Genomic DNA, 23,439 nt, shown 5'->3' on the forward strand with positions numbered 1-23,439 from the left:
CATACTAATATACAGAACAGCTGATGTCATACATGTGAAAAAGCAGATGGTCTGATGGCGGCCTTAAAGTACAGTACACATCGTCAGTTTTGAATGACGATTTTTTGCAATTATCGATAACTGTCCAACCGTCCAGCAACTACAAAATATTTTGTGGTTGCATGATGAATGACAAAACTGAACGGCCACACTAGCAAGCAACAACAAAGCTGTCATTCAAAACTGACAATGTGTACCCAGCTTAAGTGCCGTACACATTGTCAGTTTTGACTGACGATTTTTCGAAAATATCGATTGCTTCAGTTTTGTTGGGTTTTACGGAGCGGCCACACTATCATTCATGTTGGATGCCAAGCCGTCAGTCAAATTATAAAATTTGCTCAATAAATATGGGCGCTGGCAACCACAAATTAATTAAAAAAACAATAAAATGATGTTTATTAATAAATATATGGCTATTTTCTATTCACCAGGGAATGTTGTACATGAAAATCCCTATTCAGCGACCCATGACTTCCCATTACTATGAAAAATATACATACATATGTATAATGAATTTGCAAAACTACAAGCATTTATTTATTAATACAGCACATTAATATAGCACAATCAATTTAGACACTAGAAGATATTGAGCACATTTTTCCATTGGCACAATACACGAATTTATTTTTTTCTTTTTGTTTTGTCATCCACAGAACCATTGAAATCCACAGAACCATTTGCCCTTTTGCTTTTTTCCTTGTTATCCCATTCACTCCATTCACTGCATCGTCAAATGTATTTTGCTATGACCGTGTTATTATCGCTGATTCCAATAGGAATTCTCCAAATTTAATAAAAATACGCGAATTATCCATTTTTATTTTTATTTTATTTTTATTTATTATTCATACATAGTAATGCAAAAAGTCTTTAAGACCAAAGTGCGCATTACAAATAAATACAAAATAGCTTGCTGATTAATCCATGACTAAGATAACATTATACAAAAATAAAAAAAAAAAATATAGTTTGCAAAAATAATGACAAAAATTAAAAGAAAAGGAAACTAGAAAAACGGCTCCCCAGCCAAAAAGAATGAAAAGTAATGAATTAAAATCCCATGTTAATAATAATGCACGTACTACAGGCACCGGGCTACGTTACGTTTAAATGTATTGGGTGAATATGCAAAACTTCGCAAGTTAAGAGGCAGGTGATTCCAAAGCCTTGCTACTCTAACAAGGAATGATCGATCATAGATACCGGACCAAAAGCGAGGGAGTAAGATTTGTGGATTGCGAAAGAATCGCGAGAAAATGAACTTTGAACAGAGTAATTCCGGTGTACCGTTTTTAATAATTTTATAAAAGCATGACATAACCCGAACATTTATGTACGACTGAAACGGAAGTCCCAAAAACTGCAAAGTATAACTGGAGATATGATCTCTATAATTTAAACGGTATACAAATCGAACTACCATATTAATTAATATAAGAATTCTGTCGAGGCACGACTGAATAGTGCCAGAGAATACCTCTATACCATAGGTGATAGTTGACATTAACAACGAATATGCAAGCTGCCGTCTTACAAAGAAAGGAAGGTAATAAGTAGTACAATTCAATTTACGCAAAATGGAAATTACCTTGGGAAATAACGTGTCAATGTGTGATCTGAAATCAAGCCTGTAATCAATATATACGCCCAGACACTTAATCTTGTCAACTACCTCAACAATATTTCCATCCATAACCATGTGAAAGGAATGACTACTCTGACGTATAGAGCCAAACAGTAACGATTTAGTCTTACTAACATTGACAATAAAGTTATTGCGTTGCATCCAACAACTAACATTAGTCAATACTGCATTGACAACTGGCAATAAACCAAAAGAATTTGAACCACGAAAAAATAGGTGAATATCATCGGCATATATAAATGGCGAACATACATCTGCATCAAGGGCATCAACTATATCATTGATATACATAATAAAAAGTAAGGGGCCCAAGACAGAACCTTGGGGTACCCCACTATCTACACCCCGAACACTTGAAACTAATCCATTAAAATCTACAAACTGAAAACGATCAGATAGGTAAGAGAAAACAAGCTTACATGCCGTGTTATTAAAGTAGAATTTTGTTCTTAACTTCTCAATCAATACTATGTGATCGACTTTGTCAAATGCCTTAGACAAATCCAGCGAAATTAAAACCCCATTATTGTACACTTCGACTGCCTCTCTAATCGTGTCAGTCAAATGCAGCAAGTGAGATACCGTACTATGATTACGCCTGAAACCATGTTGAAAAGGATTGAGAAGCCTCTGGTCGTCAATAAACCTCAACATTTGCCGTTTCATTAGATGCTCACATACTTTTGAGAGAGCTGGAAGTATACTAATGGGGCGCATATTTTCAATAGAGTGTGTATTCTTCTGTTTGGGTATCGGTACTACTTGTACATACATATGTATTTACACGGCAAATTTATTCCTTGAATGACGTTTCGGGTTCACACTATCATACCATCATACAACCAACACCTGACTGTCCAACCAGGGTTTCGGAGTCGAGCCATTTTTCCTTCGACTCCGACTCCGACTCCAGGCCAGTTTTTTGTCACGACTCCGACTCCGGAGTCGACTCCGAGGGTAATTTCCTATACCACTAAAAATTAATAAAATTTGCTAAATTTTTCAACTTTTCCTATACTAGGACCCTATATGCTTATCTGTTCTTTTCTCTAAGACAATTTGTAATGCAATGCGATGTAAAATTGATGTTCCGTATTGAATCTGCTGTATCTTATATCAAAAAGAACAACAACAACAGAAAGAATTTAGAAAGTTTCAGTAGATTTTGCCGAAATATATGTACGAGTATACCCTCAGATTATCAATTTAAAACAAAAACAAGTAGAACTGACGAGTTTGATTAAATTTTTTTTGTACGGACGCACAGAGGTGAAACATAGGCATAAAGTTGCTCAAAACTCAAAATATGAAAATCGTTTTTTTTATGAAAAAATGTTGATAAACCGCAATCAGACTCTTTTCTACATTTGCTATAACCATCCTCGACTTTGTAAGATTAACCAATCCAATGCAGCAGTCGATTGAACTCAGCCTTACTGAAAACAAAAAGTAAATTTTCGAAAACTAAGAAATTAGGTGAACATTAAAATGACATTATTTTCGTGAAAACTTATATTTTTCAAGATTTATTGTTTTTGTACAGTCTCCGAACAAGATTAGCATTTAAAATTTTCAGATTGATTTTACATCTTTGCTCTTTAATAATGGTAATACATATCCTCTTTGTGAAAATTGTTTATGATCATTTTTAAGATTACTACAATTTCAATAGTGAAAAAGTCTATTTCCCCGTCGTTTCCCGACCATAGTTTCTTCTAATGTTTTATGCGATTGAGCCTCAAATATCAGATTCAATCATAAAAAATTGCGCATATTTGCGCCATTCCGAAAAAATCTAATTTTTCTCAACTAAAATATGAAATATTAAAGAAGAACAAAACAACAAAATTATTAGGTGGCCATTTGTCAGAAAACTGTGCAATATTTTTCAAAAAAAAAAAAATCTGAAAGTAGCTCAAGGTATTATAAATCAGATGAAAACAATATCTTTTGGAAAAAATTGGTAGATTATTTGTAAAAATTCATGAAAAATTTCATTTTTCGTGCACAATAAGTGACCATAACCCCTTAATTGTGGACAAAATAAACTTATAATACTTTTTCCACATTATATTGTGAAGTATAAATATGTGAGATCTAAAACTAGTATTCCAGAGTGTATATAAATTTTGTCATAAATGTGATGGTATATTAAGAAATCGATTCATATTGAAAGATGCAATTATAATTCTATTGTCATGGAACATTACTAAATATAATAAATCCTTTGCTTACAAGTTTACTCATAGATTTCCTATAAAATGAATAAACGATTTATCAAAATGTTAATAAAGTTAATCTCTCTATCATAAAAAAATAAAAACTCTTTTGATGAATGTAGAAAAAAACCATTTTGCCTGGAGTCGGAGTCGAGCTTTTTTCACGACTCCAGACTCCGACTCCAGCAAAATTTGCTAGACTCCGACTCCAGACTCCGACTCCGAAGCCCTGTGTCCAACAACCACAAAATTTTTGGGGTTGCATGATGAATGACAAAAATGAACGGTCACACTGGAAAGCAACCGATTATTTGAGCAAAGCTGTCATTCAAAAATGGCAATGTGTACCTAGCTTTACTTTGTCCCAATTTACATTAGGCGAGTTTACTTGCGGCAATTGTCAGTTTGTAGGTGAGAGAGGGTGCTGAGAGGCAAAGGGTTACCATATGCCTCACCTCTCTCTCCTACAAAATGACAATTGCCGCAAGTAAACTCGCCCAATGTAAATTGGGACTTTGCATTCGAGACTATTCATGTGGAAATAAAAATTGAGTTTCATAGAAAAATACCTATTTTATCAATAATTAAATGCATTAAAATTGTAGCATTGTATTTAGGAAGCGTATTTAAAGTCATTTTGTTTTATATATTGCAAAATATGATGTTTTTATTAATATTTTTTCCCAATTCCGCATCAATTTATTTGCGAATTTTTTCACAATCATTTTTCGCTCTCCCTTTCGATTGTGATAGCTATTTTTCACACCATGATAAGCCGAAGGGGGAAATGGAAAAAATTCACGGGGAATTGTCTTTCATGATAAAGTACAGTACACATTAGGTGTGTTCGTTTACTCAACAATTTGTACAAATTTGTACAAGTCCAGTAACTTCTTGTAATCGGCTAAGGTCTTTTGCATTGTACTGTAGAGTAAACGAACAATATCCAGTACCAATTTGTACAAATTTTGAGTAAACGAACACACATATTGTCAGTTTTGAATGACGATTTTTTGCAATTATCGATAACAGTCCAACCGTCCAGCAACCACAAAACATTTTGTGGTTGCATGATGAATGACAAAAATGAACGGTCACAATAGCAAGCAACAACAAAGCTGTCATTCAAAACTGACAATGTGTACCCAGCTTAAGGCTGAATATTTTTAAAATCCATTTTCAATTTCATTAAAATATTCACCAAAATTATAGTACGTTTATATATAACCGGATTTAACAAACCCACTGGGTTTCAAATGTCAATTCCTTTGCGTATACGTCAAATAAATCCTCATTAAGAAGGTTAACCCTGCAAAAGGCTATAATATAAACATGGCCTTAGAGATATACGATTTCGATTTATGGCAAAACGAGTCGTTTTCCATCACATACCTGAGTATTTTTTTTTTTTTGTATAATTTTTTATGCAGCCCAATTATGACAGCCAGTTTCTGTATATCAAAAGAAGAATGTGCGCGAATGAAACACGCCCGAACTTTAGTTTTCGAAATAATTTTACCTTTGCCTTTGCTTCAAAACAAAAAACAAATTTGAAAAACACGCAAGAGTTTGGACGTGTTTCTTTCGCACACATTCTTCTTTCGACATACAGAAACAGGCTAGGGTTAGGTTAGGTTTGGGGATGTGTAGTCAATACATATATATTGACTACGCCACTCGGAGACCTTTCGGTCCATTGTGATCATCCATAAATCAGAAAGAAGAGGTTCAGAATTACCTGAAAAGACAGAAGAAGAGAAAAGAGAGAAAAGTAAAGAAAAGAGGGTGGAGTTGGAAAAGTAATAATAGATGGATTATTTAAGATGAAGATGTAATAAGGAAAAGAGGGTGGTTTATTTGGTAATGGTAGAAGAACTGTCAGGGAAGTAGTTACGCTTATGGGTCGCGCCGTCCCAGCCTATTCAAATTTTTAATGATGTTGTTTATGATTGTTGGTTCCATGTTTGAGTAGGAGGTTAAGCTTGGAGGAAAGCATACTCCTGTTAATCTATATCGCTTTCGAGTTAACATCGGGCAACGAAATAAAATATGCTCAATAGTCTCCGTTACCTCCTCATCTTCACAGAGCCTGCAATAGTCCACGCCATCATCCTGCCATTTGCCGATAAAAGCTCGGATGTTGCAATGACCGGTAATGACTCCCGTCTGACTAGTTCAGATTTAAGAGTGAAGTTTTTCTGTTTGTTGATAGAGTCGGCCAAATGGCCCTTGACACGTTGCACCTTGGTTCATTATGCCATAGTTCCTTGGCTCGTTCTTCAAAGAACGTCTCCACTCTCCGAAAAAGGTGACATATGGGTGGTTTGATTGAATCAGTGATTGCTAGACTTGTTGATTGAGATCCATGTCTTGCCAGTTCATCTGCCTTCTCATTTCCCACAATGTCACAGTGTCCCGGTACCCAGCAGAGTCGGACAGCGTTTGTGAGGTTCGCCAAAGCAGTTATACACTCAAGAACGGCCTTAGACTTGATATTGGAGGATTTGATGGCTTTAAGAGCCGGCTGACTCAACGAAGATAGTCACCGGTTCAAAGATTTCTGCATCCAGACTTTTTATCAACTCTGCGGCCATTTGGATCGCCAAGATTTCTGCTTGGAAAACACTACAGTCGCTATTCAACCTATATGAGTACTCGAGACAAAGCTTTTCGCAGTAGACGCCAGCTCCGGTACCTTCTTTCATCTTGGAACCGTCTGTGTAGAAAGCCAGACCGTCCAGAGGAGGGTTACTACGGATCCAGTCATCTCTAAGGGATAATGACCTCAAAATCTTCAACTCCTTGGATTGATGATAAGTAGTCGCTGAATTTCCCCTGCAGATTTAAGCTTTGGTTCTAGCTCCCGAAGAATGCATGCATGCTGTCACGCCAACGATTCAATTCATGTAGTCTTAGGGCACTACGTGCTGCTTGACCTTTGATGTTGAGTCTCATGGGCAAGAGGTTCAACATCGCATTTAGAGCTGCTTGTGGTGTACTTCTAAAAGCTCCAGCTATCAGGATCGAGGTTGCCCCTTTGCACCTTGTCTATGTTGCCGGAGTTCGATTTATGTCGAAGCGCATGCCACCAGACAAGACATCCGTAGGATAAGATGGGTCTCACAACAGTATTATACAGCCAGTGTATAATAGCTGGGGATTAAATCCAGCTATTATACACTGGCTGTATAATACTGAAACAGGCTATGAATATCAACTCCCCGTGAGTTTTCTCACTTTTTCCTTTCAGTTGAAACGGCAGAAAGACAAAACTCACGGGGAGTTTACATTCATAATCATCCTGATAAATAAAAAAACTGTATTTTTCTTGTTTATATAAAATTATATTTATTTTCATTTTTTATATAAAATAAAATAATTTTAAACATTGTTTTCATTTTTGTTTATTGTATTCTATTACAACTTCTATCATTGGAATTTTGTTTTATTTTTTGCATCATTACAGGGAAAATTTAATTAAATCAAAATAAAAAGTACATATGAAGTTGTCTCAGTGAATACATTTGCGTTTTTTTATACACCTAAGAGATATTTGATTTTAGTTAAACTTATTAATATGATTTTCTTTTTTTATATTTACAAAGCATATTCGTATTATATAGAAATGTTTTTTTTTTTAATATATTTATTAATACGAAAGCATATTCATATTATATGTATATCTACAAATATATGTATATTTAAGGATGTTAAACCTAAGCTAGGTAAAGAGCAAGAATGAGGAATTAAGGGATTTTGATTTGCAAATAGAGGGAGGAAATAGGAGGGGTATTATGTAAAACAAAAGTGTTTTATGAGTAAGGATGACACAAAACTCTCTAAATGTTTTACAAATATTTTACATATTCTTTTTTCTTTGATATTTGGTTTAAACGTATTAATTTATATGTCAATTATATATCAAGTTATTAGGAACAGTTAAGAAATACAAAGCCTATGTGGCTGCACAAATGATTACAGGAGGTCATTGTAGGGTGTTATTGTTTGTTTTCCTTTCAGCTATTAATGGGTTAATAAGTGAATTGCAGTGATTGTTTTCGGTTAAGTATTTTGATTGACCAGCAATTTATTTGCAATGTTAAGACAAAAGAAGATATAGCAAAGGAGCATTGTTCTATAAATCTATTTAAACAAACAAATCTTAGTCTTATTTTTTATAATGGAGATGAGAAGTTACTGTGAAAATATAGAAAATACTTGGCTTTTTTCGTAGTATACTCGCATATGTACTGTGAAATGTGTGCTGTTAAACGCTGAAGTTCTTTTAACTACTACAGATTTGAAAATCATAAAACTAAGGCAATTATGAAACTAAAAGAAAAAATTCTATTGCTAAATTAGCAAATACAGTCATATATAAATATTCCAGTTTTTAACAAAAATAAATAATAGTGCTTTTTTTTATAATCATAACTTATTTTATATATAGATTTATCTTTGTCTCTTGGTTGTGATTTATTATTATCTGTCGACGACGACGACAATCTATTGCATTTTCGACACTTCGAATTTCGTATTGATGATTTCTTCGTCAGAATCGAGTGCCGGTAACGTAACATCAGCCATTGATTCGGGTATATTTTCCTCTACCCAACGAAGATCATCTTCTTCATTTGTTGTTGTTTTAGATGGTGGCGTTTTGGCGCCATTACTATTGGTGCCACGCATTTTAACACCATAAACATCTGCCACAAATTGATCTTCTTCTAAAAACACAAATAAACATATAAAGGAATTTTTTAAAATAAACAATACAGAAATTCAGAAAATATTTTCAAGTTTTTTTTTTTTGGGAATGGAAGAATTGAGTAATCCTGACATCTGCGATAAGTAAAGTAAACTAAAGCGGATTTTATTTATTGATTTAAATCTTTTTTACTTAGTATTTGCTTCCCAATAAACAGTCTAATTGTTGTCAAAATAACCTGGCGTTTACACACATCTACCTTAATTGACAATAAAGAAATTCGCTTCAAAAAAATTCAGTCACAGCGAAAACACACTTTTTCGCCCCTATTTCTGTTCTTCGCACTTTAAATTTTAAAAGGAACACAAAGTTCCTTTTATTTTATCTTACACTTATTAGTAAAGCAAACTTGTAGTAATAAAAAGCGGGTTATCTGTTCAATACTGGTCAACATTTAACTAAAGAAAGAATTTAATAACGGACCATGGTTCTTGTATTTTTCTTCATTATTTCACATATTTTTCTTAGATATCCACCACAAATCGTCCGCTGAGCGTCGCTTCAAAACAACAATCACATAAAAATATCGTAAGTGATGCCAAGTTTTCATATTAACATTAAGCTTTATCGACTTTTTGGTTCTTGTAGCTGCTAGGTTTTAATATAAGAGTAATTTGTAGGTTAATTGGTGTTTGTCTAAGATATTGCATGTTATCGTTTCTATAAATACGACGTTTTGGTTCATGTAGTTGCTAACGAGTTTTTAGTTCAGACATAAACGGCTTTAGAAAACAAGACAGGCACTTATCGCTATTTTAGTTTGAATAAATGCCAATAGGTATGTTCTATAACACAAAAATTTGTACAAACTTTTACAAAATGGTGCTCGATAACAAACTTGTTCAATAAAACAGAAATGAGAAGCAGTTGCGAGTACTTGCAAGAACTTGCAAATACTTTTTACTTGCGATGTTATCGAACAGACCTAATATGTTACCAGTTATTAACGAAATTTTTATATTTGCCGCGAAACTGTGCGGAAATGGATAATGACAGAAATGTTAAAGCCTCAAGCAAGAATCGTTAAATCGTATGCAAGCAAACATTCTGAAAGGTTTGTCTCGGCAATATTTGTCTTGTAGAAAGTTTTTGTAGAGGACGCGATAAAGGGGTACGATACTTGCAAATGACTATTGACTTACCCTCATCATCCTCATCTTCAGGATTATCGAGCAGTGGTGTAAATGCATAACGTTGATTATTATTTGTGGGACGCCACAAAATCATGATAACCAATAACAAAACTGAGAATAGGATATGCCAAAATGCTGTATCAATCCAGATGTTACGCCAGCCCTAGAAGAAAATTGTATATATGTTAGTTTCAGAAGAAGTTTAAGTAATCTAGTAACTTACCGGCGTGCAGTTTTCTGCTTTACGTAGACGCAAAGCATACAACATAAATATGACGGAAGCAATTACGGAAAATATTAATGTATTTGTGAAATGTCTGTACAAAGACAATTTGACCATATTTCTGCAAGATAATGAAAGAAATATTTTTTGTTATAGCTGAAATTCTATTGTCTTAAAATAGGATTTTGCAAACCTTCTTAAACGCAAAGTGCGTGTGGTTTGAACCAATGATGTAAAAATCCACCAACAGATGCCAGTATCTAAAACTGCCAATGGAATGCTGGCCACCAACAGTTCATTTTGTATGTCCGGTTTGTTACGCATAACACGTAAATAACTTTCAACACAGGCCAATAGGAAATACAATAGACCAACACCTACCACACGATGCAACAATGGACCCAAGCGAGGTCTAAAAATAATTTCCATATTTTTGACGTTATTAATTCCTAAAAAATATCTAACAAAAATTTACTTACTTTACAATACCAAAACCCAAACTCATTATTATCACCAGCATACGGGCCAAAGTTCTCTTGGCACACGAAACAAATTCGGCAGTTAATTCAGCACCAGGCACCGATTCACCACTGGTATTCACCGAATGATATTCGGCATAGAAGAAGGCTTTTTCCAACATACCAAGTAAAATGACACCACCTATCCAGAATTGAATACGTAATAAATCACGCCATTGCATAAAGGATACACCCAACCAAATGACACCAAATATGACATAAACTATGCACATTATACCATAGAACTTGTGAAAAGAATTTACAAAAGGGTTATTGGTTATTTTTGGTATTACAATTAGTTTGCAGGGTCACCAAACTTACCGGTAAGAATGGAAAATCAGTCGCTGAGATATAACCATATGGTCCCAACATTTCCACAGTAACTAAGGCTGAGAATTCTGCAGTCTCGGGTGTTTTTGTTTCCACAGTAATGGAAAGTTCATAAATTCCATCATGAGCAACAGTATATAAGGGTCTATTGGTTGGCTGCAGTTAAAAAGAATATATTAAAATATACGAAAAAAATACCAAACAACTATTTAATTGGTTTTAACACAAATAATTCATGAGTCGAAGTCCCTCTTTTATTTCACGTGGCCATTGCAGAATTACTACTAACATTCGTTGGGTTTAGACATTGGGCAAGTGTTACAGTGATGAAGCAGTATAATCATTACAATTACATGGTAATAGCTTTCTAACTGCTGGGAGCGAGGCCTATTCCCTTCTTCTGCTCTGGTGCTGGCGAACGGAAACTTATTTTTGTGTGAAGAATACCTTTAAAGTGTTTCTGTCTACTAGAGAAGACCTAAAGGGTCTTCTGTCTACTAGGGAATACCCAAAAGGTCTTCTGTCTACTATAGATGACCTAAAAAGGTCTTCTGTTCATTATGGAAGGTATTAAACTGTATTCTAATAGGGAAGAACTTAAAAGGCCTACTGTCTACTAGGAGAGACCCCAAAGGGTCGTCTGTCTACTATAGAAGACTTTGAAAGGTCTTCTGTATACTATAGAAGACCTTAAAAGGTCTTCTGTCTACTAGTAAAGGTCTGTATACTAGGTAAGATATTACAAGTTCCTGTCTACTATAGAAAACCTTAAAAGGTTTTCTGTCTACTAAAGAAGACCTTAAAGGATCTTCTGTCTGCTATTGTTGACCTTAAAAAGTTTTTTGTCTACTATAGATACGGTGACCAACCGTACTCCATTATTTCTAGGATTTCGTAAAACAACCATATGATGTGCTAATCTATGGAATCGCTTTCTTTGAGAGAATTTTCTAATAGGGAACACCTTAAAACGTCTTCTTCAAATCAAACATGATTTCAGACAAGGAAACACTCACTATTATTCGCAAACTACATGACGATTAATAATTCTTCTTCACATCCCATATAATATATTGTCACGCGTATTGCATGAATGAAGTTGAACTACCGAGCCAAACGCAGTTTCAACAATGTCATCATGTTATTTTTGAACATTCTACTGTAATCAAAAACAGATTCTGCCAATGCGGAATATCAAAAAATCCACAAGATTTGAGCAAACGATGGATGTTCGCAACCACAAATTTAAAATAGTGAGCGATTTGTTTGTGTATATAAATTAATTTTTAGTAAATGTTCGTAAGATAAAACCCCCAAAGACATTTCATATCGAAATCAAAGCGCTTTGCTAACACATTTGTATGTACAACAGTCTACAACAGTCAGTCAAACGCTAAACAAAAATTTAAACATACCTATATGTAAAGAAAATTTGTGATAAGAGGTTTTCTATAACAATCACCAGATAAGAAAGCATTTGTTATGAGAAAGGGGAACCTAGTGCCTGCCTAATACAAAAACATTCGCCTGTAGTAATTAGGAGTTGATGTGATTCATAAAAATGTACTGCAAAACCTAACTACGCGCATACATACGCACGATTTGCTGAAAACTCACCGACAATGGATGTTTGGCATTCTTCATGGTATCAACAGGGGATTTTGCTGTCAATTGTGATGTTGTATCGCCGCCTGGTTTGACGGTAGCTGAATCCGATGAAGTCAAGGCATTAGCAACAGCCCCTTGTATTTCATTGGTGGGTATTTCCAAAACAATAAGATGATGTGGACATGTACCGGCTATTTGATGTTTATGCACAACTTGAGTGCTTTGATTTTGGGCCCTTTGTTGATTCTCAAGTATGTCGAAAGCTTTTTGTACCTGTTAAATATTCAGAAATTAAAATGTGTGTTTTGGAAAAACGTCAAATGAAGCATAACTACATACATCGGGGGCATCAAACCAGCACTGCCTTTCAACAAGCGATGTACTAATGATGATTTCAAACTCAGTATCGCTATTAGTTTCACACTCCACTGCAAAAACAAAAAAATAAAATGTTATATGGAACAACTCTAGTTTAGTAAAAACTCTCCGATTTTTTTGACATTTTTACCAGAGGTAGATATTGTTGCGCTGATCACGGAAATATATAATTTTCTTGGGGGACGGACCCGGTTACCCGGTTATAGGACCCGAAAGTCCGGGTACTAAACCCGGGTTGGACCCGGCTCTACTGAACCGATTGCTACAAAATGGATATCATTGGAAAGCTTATCCAAAAAGTGGTTATATGATGGGGTTATTTTCAGGTGGTCAGGTGATATAACCCAAAAACTGATTTGTGGATCCGGATTTTTCCATAAAACCCTCAAAAAGTCCAATAACCGGGTAACCGGGTCCGTCCCCCAAGAAAATTATATATTTCCGTGATCAGCGCAACAATATCTACCCCTGGTAAAAATTTCAGAAAAATCGAGGAGTTTTTACTAAACTAGAGTTAAGCCTGTTATATTATTGTTTTCAATTAACTGCCACCCACCCACATATTTTTCACAACTTACATTTTGCATAGATTTTTGTGTTTGCCAAAAGAGGTCTCATTTCCCTTTCCGTCGGTGCATTCTAAACATGATAATGAAAATATGGATTACACATACAATTTCTATGGTTACTCCTCTGTTCCTCACTTACAGGTGACAAAGGAAATCGTGTTATTCCTGCATCCGAAACACATGAAACAATCCCCCATATTTCCAGCAACGTCACCCAATACAGAAATTGTTTTATTTGTTTTGTTGTCAGCATTTTTCTACCGTTTACAATATGCCGGTTGTATATATTCCAATACACGTTTTACACAATTCACGTAAACTCTTTATTTTTCGTATTTATGAAATTCATGAATTTTTTTAATCGGAAAAACTGAAAAACTTCTTATTTTTCTAGCACGTACATATTACTCTTTTTTCCTGACACTTTTTTCCTGTTCTGTTGTCAGATTTCGAGTGTTGAGAAGTAATCGAATACTTGCTTACAATTGTACGTGACAAATGTATAGGGTTGACAAGTTAGTTAGTCCCAGTGTGACCATTTTAGCATTTTTGCAGCTAAATTTAGCATTATTTTTTTGTATTTAGCCGCAAAATTTTCATTTAGTATTTAGCATTTTCTAATTATTAATTTACATGGTTTAATTAAAAAGGTTAGCTAAAGCTATCTGTCAGTTTAAATTTTTTCTTTCTAGTGTTCCTAAACCTTCAAAATTATATACACAATCTGTATATGTGTGTGTGCTGTTTGAAAAATATTTCAAATAATTTTAAAAGCAATAGAATTCAATGATTTTTAAAACTGTTTTTAGTTCATTTGTATGGAAGAAATTCTTCAGCTTTGCATTGAAATAATCATTTCATCATATCCACAATTCGATTATGTGGAGAAACTTTGACACTTCATTCATTTTTCGCGTTTTTTATAAAATTCTCAAAAAATGTATTGTAAACAAACCCACTTGTTGCTTTTATGTTGAGTAATTTTGACGTTTTAGGAATTCAGGAAAAACCAGGGTTCTATAATTTGTTTTCATCTAGATCTACCTCTTTACTTATACCATGTTAATTTAGCATTATTTTATCCACAAAATCTCAAATATTTTAGTACTTTTTTATAAAAAATGATAGTTTTTGGTTGGCCAGTGATTTAAAAATAAAATATGCCATCACAGCTCAATGAAAAAACAACGAAGTTTTTTCCTTTGCTCTGTTTTAAAGGAATGAGAATGTGAATTATAGTGCGTTTGCATTTAACCGGATTTAAAGAATTCACTGGGTTTCAAATGTCAGTTCCATAGCACAAACGTCAAATAAATCCTCTTAAAGAGAGTTACCCCGACAAAGAGCTTTAATGCAAACACCGTTTAAGCAAATAAAATAAATCAAGTAAAAAACGCTAAGTTTGGCCGGGCCAAACTTGTTATACCCTTCACCATGAACAATTCTGAACTGTTATGGACTAACTAGTTTTTCTGTTGGTTGAAAGTACCAATGCCATTATTTTAGTTGGAGAAGTTTTTTGACCACTGGGAACTCCAAATAATTCTGTCAGCTAAACCTTGAAACTCCATGAAATCGGGCGGTACTATTATAAGGGGCCTTTAACAAAACGTGGTCCTATGTCCATAATTTTTGGTGGAGAAGTTTATTTACCACTGGGAACCCTGTATTATTATAGCTAATTTGGTCAGTAAATGTAGCTAAAAACGTCAATATACTAGAATCTGGGTGTTAATGTTATATGGGGGCTATTCCAAAACGTGGATCCTATGCCCACAATTTTTGGTGGAGAAGTTTTTTGGAAGCTTAAATACCAAATCGTAGCTAATTTGGTCTGAAACGTGCCCAAAAACAGCAAAAGAAATCGGGCAGTACCGTTATATGGGGGCTAAATCAAAATATGGCCCGATATAGCCCATCTTCGAACATGACTTGCCTGAATACAAAATACGCATCCTTCCAAAATGTTAGTATCCTATCTAAACTTATTACTACAGACGGACGGACATTGATAGATCCACTCAGAATTTTACCCTGATCAAGAATCGCAAATGATTATTTCAATGTGTTACAAACGTTTTTAATTTTAGCATTATTTTTTGGCATTTTATTATTTATTTAGCAGTTTTTGGCATTATTTTAATGTTGATTTAGCTGTAACACGTTTTTAGATCTGGTCACACTGGTTAGTCCCGGTCACGGCCAGCAAAAAGTTTGCATCCGCGGATGCAGTTAAATCACTAGAACAATTGCCGCTGGAGTACATCTTTTCCTATGAATTTTACAAGAGAGCGCGCAGTTAGGATGCACTCCAGTTTGTTTCCACGGCACATAGCTAGGATGCACTCCATTTTCGATCGAAATCACAGCCTTTGATGTAGTGTTTTGGATTGAATTTAAATTCAGTCTAAAGATGCTATAAAATGCAAGCCATTGCAAATATCCCAAAATAAATAAAATACATTTCTTATTTGTGTAAAACAAGAATATTAACTTTATTACATTAACACTAATTATAAAAATTCTCCATTAAATTTAATCGTAACTGAGTTTACTCCTCGGGTCTGCATTTTATGACACAGCAACTGATTTTGCTTCATCATCCAAATGGTTTTTCATTTTTCCTCCCGCTCCAGTTCAGATTTCCAAAAAAAAACTCCATTTCCACTTCAAAAATAATTTGCCTCTCATGAATTACAGCAATGTTCGTAACTTTTGTTTGTATTTCTTTATTTTTTTAAACAAACTCTTATAATTTTAGACACTCTTGTGTTCAAAAATGTATCGAGCTGAGTGCATTTTTCATAACTTCGTGTGGACTGCATCGAAAGATGTATTGAAATCATAGCTCTGATTTGCACTACTTCCACACTTTTTTGCTGGGTGGTACAATTACAAAGGTAGACGCATGCGAAAGGTAGATGCCTCAGCCCAGCTGATCGAATCTAAAACGTCAAAAAAACGAGGAATTCGCCATGAAAAATCAAAACAAAAACCCATATGATTCGGTAAGTAAGAGATAGCATGTCTACACTTTATAGCGATAAAAAGAGACAACAAGAGACCATTTGGCGAAAATTTTGACAGTTTACATTACAAAAAAAGTTGCTTTGTTGTAGCAATTCGCCGATGCATCTACCTCTCTTATTGTACCATGCCCCGGTCCAATGAAACTCCATCCAAATGAAAACTCATCCGAAATCCATTGGATTTCATGTGACGTTTATGCAATGGAATTGACGGTTGAAATCGAGTAGATTTCGTAAATGTAAACCAAGCATAAACTTAGTCACGATTAAATTTAATGGAGAATTGTTTGTTTTAGAGCGTTTTCAGACGGTAGGGTTTGACTGCTCAAAAACGTGGTTTCCGTTTTGACTCTCATTCGTAATTTTCACATCTAGTGTTTCGCTTATGAAGTCATTTTATACAAGCGTACTTTTTGAACAAAAATAATAGCCCATTTATAGCTCATTTAGACTAGCCATAAATCCTCGACTGGATTTAATAAATCCAGTACATATCTCATTGCATTTAGATATACATTTTGGAGGATTTAAATGACAGTCAGCTGATTTTTGTTCATAGCACAATTACCAAGGTAGATGCATCTGCCCATCTGATCGAATTTGAAACGGCAAAAGAATTTTTTGTAAATTGAATTCGTCTCAAGAGACATACGTCAAATTACTAATTTATTGTTCAGCACTGAAAATGTTAGCACATTATGCTACTAATGCTAACTAAAGAGCAAGTAAATTATTATTTTATCGCAATTTGCCCATCTAAAATAAATAAACGAATTATTTTATCGTTTAGACATCATAAATATTAGTCTTGGTTGATTAAAATCAACTTTGTACATCAAAACAAATTTAATTTTTCCGTCTTGTTTACAATTTTTTACATTTTAAATTATTTTTAGTGTAGCAATTCACCGATGCATCTACCTTGTTTCTTGTGCCAGCTTGCAACTTTTTGTATTTTCTAGCAACAAGTTGCTAAAAACAGAGTTGTATACGAGGATTTATGTCAGATTTAAAACAAATCCACTCAATAGGAGGATTTATTTTTGTATGGAAAATCTGGTATATTTTGGCTGGATTTAGCAAATAAAACCTGATAATGCGCTAAATCCGGCTAATGGTGTCATATCTAAATGGCATATTAGATATGACATCATCAGCCGGATTTAGCACATTATCAGGTTTTATTTGCTAAATCCAGCCAAAATCTACCAGATTTCCCATACAAAAATAAATTCTCGTATTGGGTGGATTTGTTTTAAATCTGGCATAAATCCTCGTATACAACTCTGTTTTTTGCAACATGTTGCTAGAAAATACAAAAAGTTGCAAGCTGGCACAAGAAACAAGGTAGATGCATCAGTGAATTGCTACACTAAAAATAATTTAAAATGTAAACATTTGTACACTAGACGGAAAAATTAAATTTGTTTTGATGTACAAAGTTTATTTTAATAAACCAAGAGTAATATTTACGATGTCTAAACGACAAAATAATTCGTTTATTTATTTTAGATGGTCAAACTGCGATAAAATAATTCTTTATTTGCTCTTTAGTTAGCATTAGTAGCATAATGTGCTAACATTTTCAGTATTAAACAATAAATTTGTAATCTGACGTATGTTTTTTGAGACGAATTAATGGCCTGTTTCACTAAGACGATTCGAATACAAATTCGTTCGACTTACTACCAAACTTCTGTTTTTTGAAAAATATTTGATTCATTGTGTTTTCAATCAAATAATTTTTTTCTACAACAATAGGAGTTTGGTAGCAATTCGAACGAATTTGAATTCGAATCGTCTTAGAGAAACAGGCCATAAATTTACAAAATATTCTTTTGACGTTTCAAATTCGATCAGATGGGCTGATGCATCTACCTTGGTAATTGTGCTATGAACAAAAATCAGCTGACTGCTATTTAAATCCTCCAAAATGTATATATAAATGCAATGAGATTTGTACTGGATTTATTAAATCCAGTCGAGGATTTATGGCTAGTATAAATGAGTTATAAGTACGGTTTTACATGAATGTACCAAAAAGGTTTATGTGTGTATTGTATTTGAACATTTAAAAAAGTAATTCTTGTCATGGTAGAATGATAAAAGGTAGTCGCATCTGTCAAATTCAGTTTAATACAACCCTGTATATCTGTACGGGAGCGTGTCAAATACAGAACAACAATAATACGGCATGACATTTCATTACAAAAAAAAAATAAATAAAGTTTGTTATTCATTTTCGAGTTTGTGAACAAATAAATATCAATACAACGAATTTTCCGGCTGGTATGAGACTACAAAGCAACTACTGTCGCCACAACAAACCCTTTATAGATGTGGAGCAGCAATCACAATAACAGCAGTTGCAATTAGCGCATTTGGAACAACATGTATTTGCAATTGCTTTCTTTGGCTATCGGATAATAGCAAATTGGATTAACTGGAATCGCATTAACAACAGACGAATTTGATTTTTGATTTGCAATAAATATTATGCCACAACAACAAGAAGGTATGTTTGTATGCCAAGCAATTTTTAAATGTCTTTCGATTCCGCGAATGTACGGAGTGGGTATAATCCATCCAAAACGTTTCGAGCATCAACCGTCCAACGACTGTCGTTTCAGTTTAATAGTTTGGGATCCACATTAACATCAATCAGCTGCTGTAGCAACAATTTCAACAAAGTTCACCCCCAACAAAAACAAGAACAGTTGCATGCACCAGAAAACCAACATCAGCGGGAGATTCTTTAAGAACTACATATTCCTTGGGAGTCATCGTGGTGCAGTGGGAAACACGTCCGACCAGAAGGTCTGCGGTTAAATCCCTGACAGCGGTGGCAAATCAGTGTAATGCTTGATTACATTTCCCGAGTATTTCAAGAATGAAAAACTTCTCTACAAAGTGGTGTTGTAAGACACGCCCTCCGGACTCGGCGATAAAAATAGAGCCAATATAATTGAGCCAATATGTATAGGCGTGCACTCATTGATATGGCCCTTCGGGGATATTGTGTGAACATATGTATAAGTTCCTTAACTTAACCGCTTATTGACGTTGGATAATCTTCTCCCCATGTGTAACCCTAATCAAGCTTTGAATCTGGATATCTGAAAGATCTGTTTTTAGTGCTTTTGTTAATTTTTTATTAATAAAACCGTAAATGTTTATTAAACAAGTTGGACATACAAAAAGTTTCTATTTTTAATTAACCATTCATAATCCGTTCTCATAGTTAATTTATCCATACACGCAGCTTCTTCTGTATCTAAAGAAAGAAAACGCAATTCATTACATACATACGTATTTTTCAATATCGACGGCGTATTTTTCAATATCGGTTTAACTAACCGCACTGGCACCTTATGTTTCGGGACATGCACAATTTAGGTGTAGGATACAGAAGCAGGAATACGCGTACCATCATCACCAATAACATTTGCACAACGTTCACCGTCCTGTGACAGCGATTGTAGCAACCTACATTGAATTTGTTTTGATTATTATTAGCATATATTTTGGTTTGGGTAGATCTTTCAGAAGCTGCTGCAGTTTCTTTTACAAGTTGCTGTTACAGGACCTGCTGGTGTTGTTATGTATATTTCACCCAATTTCTTGTGGAAATCGACATACTTTATAAATATGTATGTATATTCATGAGATTTTAAAGCTTCCTGTAGTTGGGGTTCTCAAATGACTAGCCCAAGATACACAAAACGGTTTGTCGTTTCTCAAATGTTTGCATTTCATAGCCATGGGAGATGTTTCAAGGCTTCAACAACGAAGAGCATCAATGGCATCCATTTTTAGTATTAACTGCACTTTTTGATGATAAGATATAAAGAAAATTTTGAAAAAACGAATATTTTGTAGTTTCAATTTTTATATCCAAATGACATTTGTGCATATACACACAAATACATACATATGTAGGTATACATTCATTCAGTGTCAAATTCACATTGACAATGAATGTACATCAAATTCAAAATTTAAAAAAAAATTTTGAACATATGTTAGCATGAAACTACCTTTCTTGTTGTACCATGGTACTAGTGATTCAAATGAATTTTTTTGAAGAACATTTAATGCTGGGTGTTATAATAAAGACGAGCGTGGTTGTGAACGTAATTAAATAGTGCGTCACCCACTGTGCCATTATAATTTTTTAAACAATTTTTAGATCACCCTGTAGCGTGCTATAATTTTCAATCCCTCCATTTCTCATTCGTAAAAATTTCGCGGTCCTTCTATTCTTATTCTAAACAATTTTCAAGTTTCCTTCATTTCTCATTCTCCATTTCTTCGTCAAAAGTGATATAACCCCCTCAGAAACAGAGGAGGAAGCCAGTCGGCTGAAAATCGGCGGCGCGCCGCCGCCGCTCGTTTTCTTCGAGTTGAGCCGCCGCCGATTTTGTCGGCTCAAATCGGCTAAAAATCGCCAGTCGTCAAATCGGTAGAAACGGCGCGCGCCGATAATTGGTAATACCAAGCACAAATCGATCTTTCGATCTTTTGATTCTTAAGCTGGGTACACATTGTCAGTTTTGAATGACAGCTTTGTTGGTGCTTGCTGGTGTGACCGTTCATTTTTGTCATTCATCATGCAACCACAAAATGTTTTGTGGTTGCTGGATGGTTGGACAGTTATCGATAATTGCGAAATATCGACATTCAAAACTGACAATGTGTACCCAGCTTTACTTAGAACTCACTTGGATAAAAGAATCGTTCGATCGAGATGACTCCTTAGTTGAAAATGGAACGTTTTAGTGTACAATGCTTCGCGTTTAACACTGCCGTACCGTTAGATTAACTGTATATTTCTGTATATTTCATTTTCGTGGTACGTTAAAAAGTTCTTCAAATCAAAAAATCGAGGAATCGATTACTCGAAAATCGACTTGCGTATCCCTATTTCCCCTGTTGTTTTTGCAACAAATATTAAGCAGAGACCTGCGCCGTGGAAATTTGTCGGCGGCGGCGGCTTAAAGTCGACTTTGAGTCGACGTTTATTAAATTAAATATTAAAAAAAAATTCAGTATTGACATCCCTATTTTCCTATTCAGCAAGGTTCAGTGTTGACATCCCTATTTTCACTGTTTTCAACGAATGGAAATACAAAACGGAACAACGTCTGGAAGCAACGAAAATTAAATTCGTTGATTTCCAATTTCCAATTCCCATAGATAACTATTCCTGTCTCTCTCTCTCCGTTACGCGATTTATCTATTCCGCAAAGGGAAATTATCTTATCAACGAATTTTTTTGGAATTATGGGAATGCGAGAAGAGGACGGGCTATCGGAACAATCGGAGACTGGAGGAAACGGCAAAAATAAAATAATTTTCTTGTTTGGAGGGAAAAAATCCTTGGATTTTTTGGATTTGATTGGATAACTTGAGATTTCAGCCGCAGCCCTTTCCTGATTACAACGGCACTTTTCCGTGTTGATGTCTATACTTCCCGAGATAAGGGTCTGCTATTGCTTCTATCCATGTAAGTAAGGGTGCTTCTATTTTAAAGGTTTGGTTTGGTATAGGTTACGCCTTCATATAGCCCCCATAAATATCCGCCGAAACAGCGACACTTCGTTGAGGTTCGTTTTGATTAGGGTGTCGAAAACCGAAACCGGTTAACCGGTTTTGAGTTACAAATAGCGCTTCTTATTGCGATTCCAACCATATATTGCTTTTGTTGCGGAAATGTATACTTCCCGAGTTATGGGCCTCCAAAGATCCACAAAGGCCCTAACCTATAACTTTGGCAAAACATCGCAGAAAATTTAAAAAAAAAATTACCACAGATAGTGATTTTTATCCCGATTCCAATGATGAATTTTAGACTAGGGCCTTTGTGGAACTTTGGAGGCCCATATCTAGGGAAGTATACTTTTCCGCAACAAAAGCAATACATCATTGGAATCGGGATAAAAAACACTATCTGTGGTAATTTTTATACCCTACACCACTATGTGGGGAGGGTATTATAAGTTGGTTTTGGCCAAAAAGTTTGTAACGCATTGAAATAATGGTCATAGACTCATACTTATATATACCAAAATGAATGTCTCGACGAGCTGAGTCGATCTGGCTATGTGTGTCCGTCCGTCAGTCCGTCCGTCTGTTCATCTAAACCTTGTAATCACGCTACAGATCGCAATTTTGATGGGATCGTCACGAAATTTTGGATGTTGATGGTGGTCCCGGAGGGGAAGAAGCCTATTGATTTTGGTGATGGTTGGATAATATTTAGGGGTCGGAATGAGCAAAAAATTTATTTGGAGAAAAAGTAAATATTTTATTCCAAAGCAAATATTTCAGCGTCTATAACTGGTATACAAAAAGCAAAACCTGGCAATGAATGAAAAAAATTTCACCTTTCTAATGATGTAAGTCCCGGTCTACACTAGCGTGAATTTCATTACAAAATTTCATGGAATTAGGCGTTCTTAAATCGAATTCCTCACTACAGCAATTTAATGATTTTACTCTACTATGGAAGTCGATCTAGAGACGCATAATTTCATGCAATTTTTTCAATGAAATCACTCTAGTGTGGACCGGGACTAAAGTAGGTCTTGTAGGTGATCAAACAACGAAGATATCACAATAGTCGAAAATAAATCCTAAATTTTCAAGTTTGCGATTTTAGTTATAATGACGAATATCACAGCTTTCGCTGGGGACTTTCCAAAAGCAAAGCCTGACTATTAAAGTGGAAGATTCCACCTTTATAATGATGCAAACTAGGTCGGCGTAGGTGACCAAATAGCGGAGATATCACAATAGTCGGAAATTCATCCCATTTTTCAATTTTTTTGTAAATTACGCTACAGGCCGCAATTTTGATCGGATTGTCACGAAATTTTGAGAGTTAATGGGGATCTCGAAGAGGAAGACGCCTATTGGTTTTGGTGAGGGTCGAATAATATTTAGGGGTCGGAATGGGCAAAAAACTTATTTGG

At 34.8% G+C, this 23,439-nt stretch overlaps 2 protein-coding genes across 3 annotated transcripts in view; one reads left to right on the plus strand and one right to left on the minus strand.

Annotated features, from left to right (window-relative positions):
• Positions 1–23,439, plus strand: part of mRpL48 (mitochondrial ribosomal protein L48) — a 38,575-nt gene that overhangs the window by 9,478 nt on the left and 5,658 nt on the right. The window contains exon 1 of one of the 2 annotated variants that reach the window (XM_073969437.1): positions 20,718–20,798. The exons of the other annotated variant lie outside the window; for it this stretch is intronic. The gene's annotated coding sequence lies outside the window, so the exon portion shown is untranslated. Of the gene's footprint in view, positions 1–20,717; positions 20,799–23,439 lie in introns of those variants that run through there. 2 annotated transcript variants of the gene reach the window in all.
• LOC141394665 (transmembrane protein 87A) lies at positions 7,307–13,938 on the minus strand. Its single transcript, XM_073969430.1, has 10 exons — positions 13,576–13,938; positions 13,446–13,506; positions 12,829–12,917; positions 12,499–12,762; positions 10,873–11,037; positions 10,513–10,796; positions 10,227–10,445; positions 10,034–10,154; positions 9,820–9,973; positions 7,307–8,636 (listed from the first exon to the last, which is right to left on the minus strand). Exons 1-10 carry the CDS (start codon positions 13,687–13,689, stop codon positions 8,416–8,418), a joined length of 1,692 nt encoding a protein of 563 aa, XP_073825531.1. The 5' UTR covers positions 13,690–13,938; the 3' UTR covers positions 7,307–8,415.

The sequence above is a fragment of the Musca autumnalis genome, unplaced genomic scaffold, assembly GCF_047663935.1.
Source record: "Musca autumnalis isolate F117 unplaced genomic scaffold, ASM4766393v1 scaffold_2, whole genome shotgun sequence".
Classification (NCBI taxonomy): domain Eukaryota; kingdom Metazoa; phylum Arthropoda; class Insecta; order Diptera; family Muscidae; genus Musca; species Musca autumnalis.

Bases quoted from the DNA above. Each gene is read 5' to 3' on its own strand.
- LOC141394665 (XM_073969430.1), bottom strand. From the start codon at position 13,689: ATGCTGACAACAAAACAAATAAAACAATTTCTGTATTGGGTGACGTTG. The intron at 11,038-12,498 runs GTGAGTTTTCAG...TTTTAACTGCAG, and splicing joins ATGCCAAACATCCATTGTCG to CCAACCAATAGACCCTTATA. The intron at 10,797-10,872 runs GTAAGTTTGGTG...TCTTTTCACAAG, and splicing joins CTGATTTTCCATTCTTACCG to TTCTATGGTATAATGTGCAT.